Source organism: Stegastes partitus, unplaced genomic scaffold (assembly GCF_000690725.1).
Source record: "Stegastes partitus isolate 25-593 unplaced genomic scaffold, Stegastes_partitus-1.0.2 Scaffold111, whole genome shotgun sequence".
Lineage (NCBI taxonomy): Eukaryota > Metazoa > Chordata > Actinopteri > Pomacentridae > Stegastes > Stegastes partitus.
The window spans coordinates 723,257-733,984 of record NW_007577842.1 but is presented as its reverse complement, the minus strand read 5'-3'; the positions used below and the strand labels follow the sequence as shown (position 1 = coordinate 733,984).

General features: G+C 41.4%; 1 protein-coding gene across 1 annotated transcript in view; it reads left to right on the top strand.

The window, feature by feature from the left end:
* The window catches only part of ipo4 (importin 4), a 15,291-nt gene extending 7,060 nt beyond the window's left edge, over positions 1-8,231 (top strand). Inside the window, exons 16-30 of the mRNA XM_008277956.1 lie at positions 380-493; positions 672-795; positions 1,101-1,212; positions 1,310-1,437; positions 1,533-1,610; positions 1,909-1,966; positions 2,601-2,706; positions 2,968-3,161; positions 3,298-3,345; positions 3,803-3,928; positions 5,025-5,251; positions 5,380-5,512; positions 5,690-5,794; positions 6,319-6,388; positions 6,645-8,231. Of these exons, the coding sequence (XP_008276178.1) occupies positions 380-493; positions 672-795; positions 1,101-1,212; positions 1,310-1,437; positions 1,533-1,610; positions 1,909-1,966; positions 2,601-2,706; positions 2,968-3,161; positions 3,298-3,345; positions 3,803-3,928; positions 5,025-5,251; positions 5,380-5,512; positions 5,690-5,794; positions 6,319-6,388; positions 6,645-6,775 (1,754 nt within the window). The 3' untranslated portion in view covers positions 6,776-8,231. The remainder of the gene's footprint in view (positions 1-379; positions 494-671; positions 796-1,100; positions 1,213-1,309; positions 1,438-1,532; positions 1,611-1,908; positions 1,967-2,600; positions 2,707-2,967; positions 3,162-3,297; positions 3,346-3,802; positions 3,929-5,024; positions 5,252-5,379; positions 5,513-5,689; positions 5,795-6,318; positions 6,389-6,644) is intronic.
* Positions 8,232-10,728: the final 2,497 nt, after the last annotated feature.

Below are 10,728 nucleotides of genomic sequence, written 5' to 3'. Positions count from 1 at the left end.
GGCCTGGGGCCTGGGGCCTGGGGCCTGGGGCCTGGGGCCTGGGGCCTAGGGCCTATCCCAGCCGACTTAGGGCGAAGACAGGGGACACCCTGGACAGGTTGTTCTGAGACATATATGAGAAAATAATCATGCAATTTGTCTGGCTCATTCTAAAAACTTGTGGTTAAGCTAATACCGTTGCATCTCTTTCTCCTCATACGACACATATAATATGATTGTCTAAGTCATTATAATAGTAGCAATTTTGAGCATTAGTTTGCTATTATATCAGTCAGTAGCCATGTACTAGCTGAAGACACAAGCTATCAAACAGAGATGTTGCGGCTTAAATGAAAACAAAGTGACCCAGTCCCTGAATTACTGTAAATTACTTTATCAGCCAATGCTGCCAAGGAGCTTCTGGTTCCTTACTTCCCTCCAGTGATTGAAAGCTTAAAGGGCTTCCTGACTACCACCACAGAGGAAATGAGGTCTCTGCAAACTCAATCCTTGGGTAGGTAAACCATCTAGAATTGCATCTAAACATGTTTTCCTTTAGAACAGAAATACAACTACTTATCCCCTGGTGTTATTTTGTCATACAATTTCTGTAAGGTCTTTACTCAAAGTAAGCCAGTTGCAAACTCAACAGCATGAATGCATCGATGATGATCATGTTTTGTTGCTCTTAGACACTCTGTCTGTGCTGGCCCGTACCGTTGGCAAAGATGTCTTCAGTCCTCTTGCTGCAGAATGTGTCCAGCTGGGCCTCAACCTCACTGAAACCATTGATGACCCTGACCTAAGACGCTGCACGTATGTAACTTAGTGTGTGTTCTTTTTTCCCTCCTCTCATTGGACCAGACCAAACACTGCTTGTTTTTCAGAGCATAAACTGAACAAAAGTAACAATACAAGTAACACTGCTTCATATGGTAGACTGTAAAAAACAGTGTTCCAATTTACTTGTCTTCACTTTAACAGAAGGGGTTTTGTTTTTAATGCCTCTGTTTAGTTGTGGTCTTCACAGAGAGTATTACAGAGCAGCTGGAACCCACTTTAAACATCTATGATTTTCAGCAACTTTTCCTTCATCCTTCTCTGTTTTTTTTCTCTGTCAGATACAGTCTATATTCCGCTGTATCCATAGACAGTCCTGAATGCCTGACTCCTCACCTCACTGCCATAACAACTGTTATGTTACTCGCATTGAAGTCCAATGAAGGCATCATGGTATACACACAGCACACTGAAAACTACTTTCAAAGCTATGCAGAAAATAAACGATACAGTGATTCACTTTTCATCCTCCTATCTTTCTTCTTTTGAGGCACACCTTGAGGAGGACAAGACATTTGTCCTGCTGGACGATGATGACGATGAAGACAATGAAGAAGAAAAAGATGCGGATGATTTTTTGGAAGATGAGTCGGAGACAGATGTTCATGATGTTGCAGGGTAGGGCTCATGCATACGTACACACATGCAGGTACATTTGTTACCACTGTTCAGCAAAAGAAGGCTTTCACTGACATCACATGTCCATCTCTCAGGTTCAGTGTGGAAAATGCCTACATTGATGAAAAGGAAGATGCCTGTGATGCCTTGGGAGAGATTGCCTTCAACACTGGGTAACATAGATATTTACAGATGATGTAGTTATAGCATTTATTCAGTTCTTCTTTTGCCTCTCCCCCAGTCTCACTCTACTCTCAGCAATTCTATTACTAGCATTGGTCATTATGTTAAATGTGAAGTTAAATCATAAAGTCATTATATTCTTTGGTGATGGTGAATATATTTTTGTCCATTTACTGTCTATTTTGTCAAGATGTGTGATTAAAAAAACTGTTACATTTTGTCAGAATTTTCAGTTTTTAGTATGTGTGTGTAATTTCCAACAAGTGCTGCTGTGTTTTTCCCTGACAGTGCTGCCTTCCAGCCCTTCCTGGAGTCCAGCTTCCAGCAGGTTTATGAGATGAGAGATGTAAGTCATTCTGGCTAGCTGTTCGGCCCAATCATCCCTCTCTGTCTAATGTGCTGTGAAAGCGGCTTTGTGGTCTGTATTTGTGCATACATTGTTCCTCTGCGAGAGTGTGTCTGGTTATAAATATAAGTGTCTGTAGGTGGATTAATACTGCCAGTTTTGGAGGCCTTTGTTTGTCTGATGCTGGGTTTAAAAGCTATTTTAACAGAGATCAATTACATGTGAATTTTTAAATTTCATGCCATTTGTCTTTGAGAACCTCATAGGTGATAAAATAGGTTATATTACCATAATAACCCACAATAACTTGTTAGAGATGCTCTAAATTATTATTATTAAATGTTGCATAAATTAGCCTCAAACAAAACATTTTATATGTAATACAGATAATATTTATTTTTGTTGACCTGTCTGTACAGTTTCTCCTAATTCGTCCTCTCCTTGTCTGCTTACATGTTCCTTTGTGGAACTAGAAGGAATGAAGTGACACAAAGATTTCAGTTTAACCCAGAAAAACTTGCATCCTTGGTTTTGCAATGTGCGAGTGGTCTGTTAGTTTTTTTTTTCTGTGCAGTACTATTATGCTGTAGCTTGATGCCTTTTTATATCCTCCCTTGCTTCCCTCCCTCGATAGTTTCCCCACGAGGACGTCCGCAGGGCAGCATTTGGAGCCATGGGTCAGTTTTGTCAAGCTCAGCACAAAGTGTGGAAGGAGAATCCCACTGAGGCCAACCACCAGGGTAATACAGGAGTACAGAAATGTGTGCAGCGCTGCTGTCTGCTGTAGTGAAAATTAATTACCAAAATCCAGGCATATGCAACAAGACTGTAAACTGATGTATAGTACATATACTGCAGGAATATATCCAATTGCAAATAAGACAGAAACAAGATAACTCAGAAATGTTCTTAGTTTTGTAAGACTGTCAAACAGTAATCAGTGCTGTTGCCTTTATCTAATTTTGCCTGTCATTGCTGTACCTCTTGTTTCCCTCATGCAGCCCTGTTGAAGTTGCTGGAAGTGGTGCTTCCTTGCTTTGTGGAAACAGTGCGAACAGAGCCTGAGCGTCAAGTTGTAATGAGTGTCCTGGAATCCATAAACAGTGTCATCAAGTCCTGCAAGGGGGAGGTTTTCAGAAACCCATCACGCCTCAAAGAGATCAGCTATGTCATCCGTGACGTGCTCAAGAAAAAGGTGAGACGATTTTAAAATGTTATTTGTCGAAGTTAAGTTTGCTAAAATAACTTTCAACATTACCAGATGAATGTTGAGTTGTAAAAACCCTCCAATCATTGTTTTTTTAAAATTTGTTTTCTCTTTGTCCACTTAGATGACTTGTCAGGATGGTGGCGATGAAGCTGATGATGAAGATCAACAGGTGCTGCAAATCCGTTATGAACATTAGCGTCTGTTTACACATGCTATATACAAGTGACCTGTTATTGACTGCCACCAAATTAGGGCAGATTTATATATAATTTTTATACTGTACACTGATGAATATGTTACTGGATGCAACACGATGATGTATCCTGTGAAGGTGAATGGAGAAAATATTGCACTCCAAAGGAAGCACAAGAGCTTCAGTATGTTCTATGACCTCCCACATTTAAGTGTCCATTGACTACACTGATACAGTCAATATAAAAGTATCTGCCAAAATGTCTAAAGTATACGAGTGAAGGATTCTAGCAACTACATTCGAAAAAATCTTTCAGCACTTTTTTTTTTATTAAGCTCCATAAGTGCATTTTTTTGTTTTTGTTTTTCTATGTTATTTTTTTTTCTTGTCCAGTTATTCAGTGTGTTTTGTGTTTATGTGCTGTCTGTTTCAGGCCGAATACGATGCCATGCTCCAGGAGTTTGCAGGAGAGGGAATCCCCTTGGTGGCCTCTGCTGTTCCTGCTGACAGCTTTGCCCCCTTCCTCAATGACCTGCTGCCTCTCATCATGGGCAAAACTGTGAGTTTAAACACACTGACTCGGACACAGAAGCCTACTTACTCTTTCACTTTGGGTTTTTTAAAAAAGTCTTTCCCAGTCCTCTGCAGCTGTTAACACTGTAGCTGCTGATCCTTTACAAAGTGCAGCAAGGAGGGAAATGATCTAAATGGAACTACAAGCTCAGTCTCAGAGAGACTGACTGCTTAAATGAAAAAAGGTGGCATTTGTTGCTTGAAAATGTCATCACTTTCATAGAAACAAGGATGCTTGGTATCACCACCTGCACAGCTCAGCAGTTTTAAAGGCAAGTGATTATGGATTAGCGTGTCATCTATAAGTATCAGCTTGTACCTTCAAAGAAAAAGTGGAAGTTTGGAGTAGCAGAAAGATAACATCTTTTCTGTATCCATGAGGTGCTTCACATCTGTAAAACAAGCTACTTCTTACTGACAAAGTACTCAGCTGCAGCAAAGACATCTGCCTTGAAACATTTCTGGAGCTCTGCATTGGACAGTGTATTTAATCTTGCTGGATTTCTGACCCGTGCCCCCTGCTCCTGTCAAACATTTTGACCATTCATGCTCAAACAATAGAGATCCACAGATTTTGTATCTTCCCCTGTACAACAGGAAAAAAACTTTATTGTACTATGTAGTGTAAATAAGGTGATCCATACATGCTAGTAATTAAATGTTTCAATTATTACTGCATTCATAAGAATTAGTCATTCTAATGTAGTATATATGCACTTCATACTTGCATGATCCCAGATTTGTGCTTTGCACACTTGCCGCAACTAAGTCAGACTCTTCTGTTATTGTCAGTAACAAAAAAATATCTCTATTCACAGACTTTGCTTTACTTAGAATTTTAAGAACCTGATTTGATCTTCTCTCAAGTGAATATTTTGACTGCTTGCTTCCAACAGCAGCAAAGTTAAGACCGCCCACTCCTGCGAGATTTGTTGTGTTCCTCATGACCTGCAGGATCCCAGTCCCAATGAAGTCCTCCAGTTTGATGTGTTACAAGCAATTGAAATGCACTTAAGGTGTAAGATGTGTAAGATGCATCCTATTTGGTTACTGTCACACTCACACTTTTCCTTTCTTAAAAGAAATCCACAGGCACGGTGGCGGAGCGATCTTTCTCTCTGGGTACAATTGGAGAAATCCTCCAAGCTCTAGTGAGTGCGCCTGGGGGCCGAGGAGTGGCGGGCCGACTGTCCAACCGCTTGCTCCCTGTGCTGGTGGCTGGAGTGAGGGACAGCGATCCTGAGGTTCGCAACAACAGCGTGTTTGGACTGGGATGCCTGGCTCAGGCTGCTGGACCCATTGTTGTATCGTATCCTTCTTAGCTGAGTGTGATTCTGTCTTAAATAAGTGTTTTATATCAATTTTATCGTCAATGTTTTTTGTTTGTTTAATGTATTATATGACCCAAGGCCTGGTCCTTAGCTAAGTGTGTTCCAGAGACTATCCCATGATGCTGTCTGTGTTTTCCAACCTGCTGACTAAGGAATCAGATGCCAGGGTGATTGACAACCTCTGTGGTGCTCTCTGCAGGATGATCTTGAGCAATGTGGAAGCTGTCCCTCTGGAGCAGGTACGTCCTATCAAGCAGACTTTGGCCAACTAATGGTTTTTTTTTTTTTTTTTTTTAAATGTATAGTCAACAGTAGGATATTCACTGCAAACTCCACGAACAGCAGAAGACCCACGATGTGCTGTAAAATTTCTGTATGGGTAGTCCATTCAAATAACAAAGTGTGCTCTCTAACAGGTTGTGCCTGCTCTGGTGTCTCATCTTCCACTCAAAGAGGACATGGAGGAGAACAACACGGTGTTTAGCTGTCTGGCTATGCTCTACACACACAGTCCTGCTCTGGTACAGCAGAAAGCCCATTTATATCTGCCATTAACATTTCCATTGAATGTGTAAAAAAAAAAGTGTGCCTCTGTTGTGATCCAAGCTATAAATTGTAATACTTAATAAAAATCCTGTCTGTCTGTATGTGGTCTGGGAAAATATAATAATTATTACTAAGATGATGATAACAAACACATGCAGGACGTGTGATTAGTCTACATTAATCATGCTAGACCAGCTGTACAGATATTTAGAATGATGCTTCGTATGGACCAACAGCAGGCCAATCTGTCTTGAAATATTTTTTTTAATTAAATGTTGCTTGTTAAACAGTATTTTTTTTACAATCCACCATAAGATCACGTCAGGATCCTAACCCTAAAGAAATGGGGACACAATGTAGAAACCAAAACATTCAGAGCAGATTTGTGGTCAGATGAAAATCCTTTACTGTGGCATCTCACACATTACATTTAGTCCACAGATTTAGATTTTGAATGCAACCATGTTTTTGTTTTTTTAATTCTGATTTTCCCTTTCAGGTTGTGAAACTAATGAAGCCAATAGTTGCTGCGTCCAGTCACGTCATGGGCAACAAGAATGTCAATAAAGGTGAAAATTTCTTTCATAACAGGAAGCCTGTTTTCTTAGAAGGCACTGAGAGAGTCACCAGTCAGTCAATTATTGTGCTTCCAGTGTTATCAAAAGCAGAAAACAAAGCACAGCTGACACACTTTGACATTTTATCTGACAGATCATCCTCAGTCAGACACTGCATAGTCTGCACTCTTATCAGTTCTTTCCTCTTTTAGTAATCTCTTTTCAGTGTTTCATCGTCATCCCTAACTCTTAGTCTGCCTCTCCACAGAAACCCAGAACACTGCAGTTCTACTGATGAAACAATTTGCCCAGAACCACTGTGCAGAGTTCCAAGCAGCTGTGACATCTCTTCCAGCAGAGCAGCACGCCATACTGAGTGCAGCCGTCACTGCCTCGTAACCCTCACACACCCTTCCACTCCTCAGTGACAGCTGGCCGAGGCCACAAATTTTTGTACTATAGGTGGAAAACGGGACAGTTGTGTGTGAAGTTTCCCTCTAAAATGATCTAAATACAGCACTTGAACCATTCTGCTACGGTTATTATTACATTCAGCAGTTCTGCTTCTGAGTATTAACTTTTAATTTATTTGTTTACGTGCATGTTGAAGTTTTATTATTTTACGAATTCTGGTTTACCATCCTGTGTATTCTATTTTGTTTTTCCTGTAATGTGTTACCATTAATTGCTACTCCGCCCCTTTTCCACTATTTGGACAGACCTCTGGCTTTGCTGTCAGTGTGAAGCAACGAATTTAGTCTCCTGGTAAATACAATTTTTCATTCCCATCTCCCTCTTTAAATCAGCAGGAGTTGAGGTGCTCTCTTCTAACATTGCCTTATTTGGAGATTTCACTGCTGCATACTAAGTGGCGTCTGTAATGGGGCTAACAACCAATACAGCTCTCTTGACTAACTGCACATATGCTCATTTGTTATTAAAAACAGCACTTACTTTACCCTTAGTAAACTGTTAATGCTCAGCAACTCAACCTGTGACCATATGCAGCAGAACTTTGATGCTACTTTTTAGTATTTAGAAACAGTATCCTGCAATACAAATTGAACAAAATGTTTATCTTTTTTTTTTTTTAACTAATGCTTCAAATATTTAACAGGATATTGCCGTTCACTGTGCAGTTACTGTCAAGCCTTTCGGTCTCTGCAGAAAACGAAAGTGACGACCTTTTAAAGCCTCTAAATAAATGCAAACTTGCATCAAAAATGTGCTTTGCTGTGGACAATTGAACATTTACTTCGCCCTTTTTGTTTCCTAACAAAAAGAGTAACCAAATGGCCAGCTTGTAGATTCCCATGAAATCGCACTCCTCCTTTATTTTGGACTATGGTGATTCTGCTGCTCCTTAGATCTCCCGTTGTCCCTGATCCTCAGTGACACCAGGCTGCTGGTTTTCCACGTCCAACGCCATCGTCAGCTGCACTGGTGCCAGTCCGTTCTCTCCTAAAGCACACACGGGCAGAGAACAACTTTTAAAGGGGCTCATGTGATGTAAAATCCATTTCTTAATATAGCAATAACTGTCCCCGGTTACTGGAGATCCACAAAACATGACCAGACCTAAAACCTATAATATTGTAGGCACATTAGAAGTCACCTGTGCAGAACTTTGAGCTGAAAGTGAACATTCTGAGGTAAGAGTTCTATTAACTTGTAAAAAAAAAAGGTATAAAATAGGATCTTTAAGCACATTTCCCACTTGACACACACGTGAATGTCTGGAAGTGTTGATGCAGAGAGGGACAAATTCCACACATCTTTGTCAGTTGTGAACGCAACCATGTGAAGGTGCAAACACAGCAAAGGAAAATAAACAGTAATATTCTCTGTTTCCTCATTGATTGTTGGCTTCATCCCTAGTTTGTTGATCTAAGTCACAACAACCCTTGTTTTCTGTTCAGAATAATTTAATTCTGCTACAAGAGATAAATTAAACGGTATTTATTCAAACAAGTCCACCGGATCGTCATAAATTCCTGACGCCGCTGAGGTCCTAGGTTTTGTTTGGACACTGCTGTAATATTTTGGATGATCTCATGTCAACGCTGGTGGCTGCGGCACAGCACATCGGCCTGACAGTTCACCCGTTTATCTGAGATGTCACTGAGCGACTGCTGAGGCGCGGTGGCACACCGCAGATATATTTTCCTTTTTTTGGGAGATATCTGAATCCAGAAACCCTGAGGTGACCCTTTTATCAGCAGCAGAAATGACATTAAAAGCTTTACAGATTCTTTTCTGTCTCTGAATGGATTTAAGCTGCTTCCAGACCTGCGTATCTCTGTTTCCAGGGCACAATGTTCATCCCGGTGCGGCAGAAGGAGCGATCGGTGTGGGCCTCAGTGCTATACAGGACCTCCTGGAGCTGTTTGTCTCCAGGCTTCTGGGCTTTAACTCGCACCTAAAACCAAACCAACACACTGGCGTCATTCCACTTCGCTTTTAAATCCCTGTGGATGGATCTTGAAGTCTCACCTCGAGGATGGTGATCTCTTTCTCCTTCAGCTTCCCTGCTTTGTTCTTCACCTGTGTCTTCTTGGTGTCCACCCACACCACCCTCTCCTTCACCTCTGACCTGTGACAAACACAAATGACATGAACACACACTTGTTATGATAAATCTCCCTGAAGCTCCCTCACACTTACTCACTCTTGGATGCCCAGGTCGGCCAGAGTGGTGTCCAGGAAGGGGAATGGCTGGTTTACCGGGTCAGGCTGCACCTGGATGGGCAGCGTCACCGCCATGGGGATGTCCCATTCCAGCTCCACTCGCACCATCAGGTTGCGTGACCCGGAGAGCTGCTTGCCTACCGGGCCCTCTGGTTCCCCGTTGGCCTGCTCCACGTTGACCTCTCCCTCCTCCTCCAGTAAACTCTTTGTCTCGTCCGCAGCCAGCTTGACTCACCAATCTGTATCTCAGAGATCAATGTATGCCTCTCCCCTTTCGCTTGTCTGATCTGTGTGCCGATGCTCCTTATCTGCTCCTCCTGTCGGTTCTTTCCTCGCAGTTGCTCTCTCTCCTCTTCCTCCTCTAGGGGCTGGGTGATTCAGAGCTCTGCCTCTTCTGAAGATAAAGGCCTCTAGAAAGTGTGAATGTGTAATGTGTACAGACTCGTGTGGTGCCCTGCAGGCTGATATAAGTGGCCGGTGTGAATGTGTGTTATGTGTCGCTCTGATGTTAGGTTTATTAGACTGTCAGGGCACTGATGGACGAATGGTGGTGTTTGTGCTGCCAGGTGTCCTGTGGATTATTAGTGTGACCAGGGCCAGGGTGAAGTCAGAGTGGTACGCTTTGGCTCTAAATGGAGGAAGCATGTGGCCAGTAGGTGAGAAATAAATGATTTGGCTTGATTGATACTTGCATTTTACATGGATAGATTTATTAAGCAGAAGTGAAGCCTGACTGAAGCCATCACTCACACTGGGGTGGCACAATGTCTCACTATTTCTTATTTTTTTTATTATAGTTGCCCATCAATGGGCAGCTATAGAGTAATAGTGCCCGTGTGTTTGTATGTGTGTGGGGGGGATTTTTTATTTATTTATTTGTTGTCTGTTAACAGTCTAGTGCTTTACAGGAGAGAAGTTTGAACCTGAAACTTCATATATGACCTCAATATGGTCTCTTCTCAGAGTGATTAGATTTTGAGGTCAATATATGCATTGGTGACTGCTACAGAGGTCAATTTCCCAGAAAAGCTCTGTATGACTGAAAATGCACAAAAAGACCAAAATTCAGTATACTAACTTAGGAAGACATTCAATGCCTATAGACTGGTCATGTAACATATGACCTTGAGACAAAGGTCAAGGTCACACTGAAGGCCTTAAATCATCACAATTCACTATAACTTGGAAAAGGTGTAACATAAACACATAGTTTGTTATTACAATCAGATAGGAACCCATATTGGTGATGTGACATTTGACCTTAGATGAAAGGTCAAAGTCAAACTCAAGGTCATAAATCTTAGATGCTTAGCCGTAGCCATCAATTACAGCAAAACGCTTCCCCTTCATGCAAAGTATCTGTGTTACATGACAGACCAAGCTCTTGTTACATTATGTATCATTTTAAGGCAAAATCAAGGCAAGTTCGTCCTCAAGTATAGGTGCACAATAAAATACAGAATCAGGTCAACATTCTATACATTGAGCAACTATGTCCCTCTACTGAGGGCTCTGGAGTTTATTTTTCAACATCACTGTAGGCCAGATTTTAATTTTTTGTGATCACTCAAATTTTTTTTACAGGACAGTAAGCTTATTTATGTCACCCTCAATTGGTTGAAAATCGGAACCGTAACTATGTTATGCTTTATAAAATAGTTGAT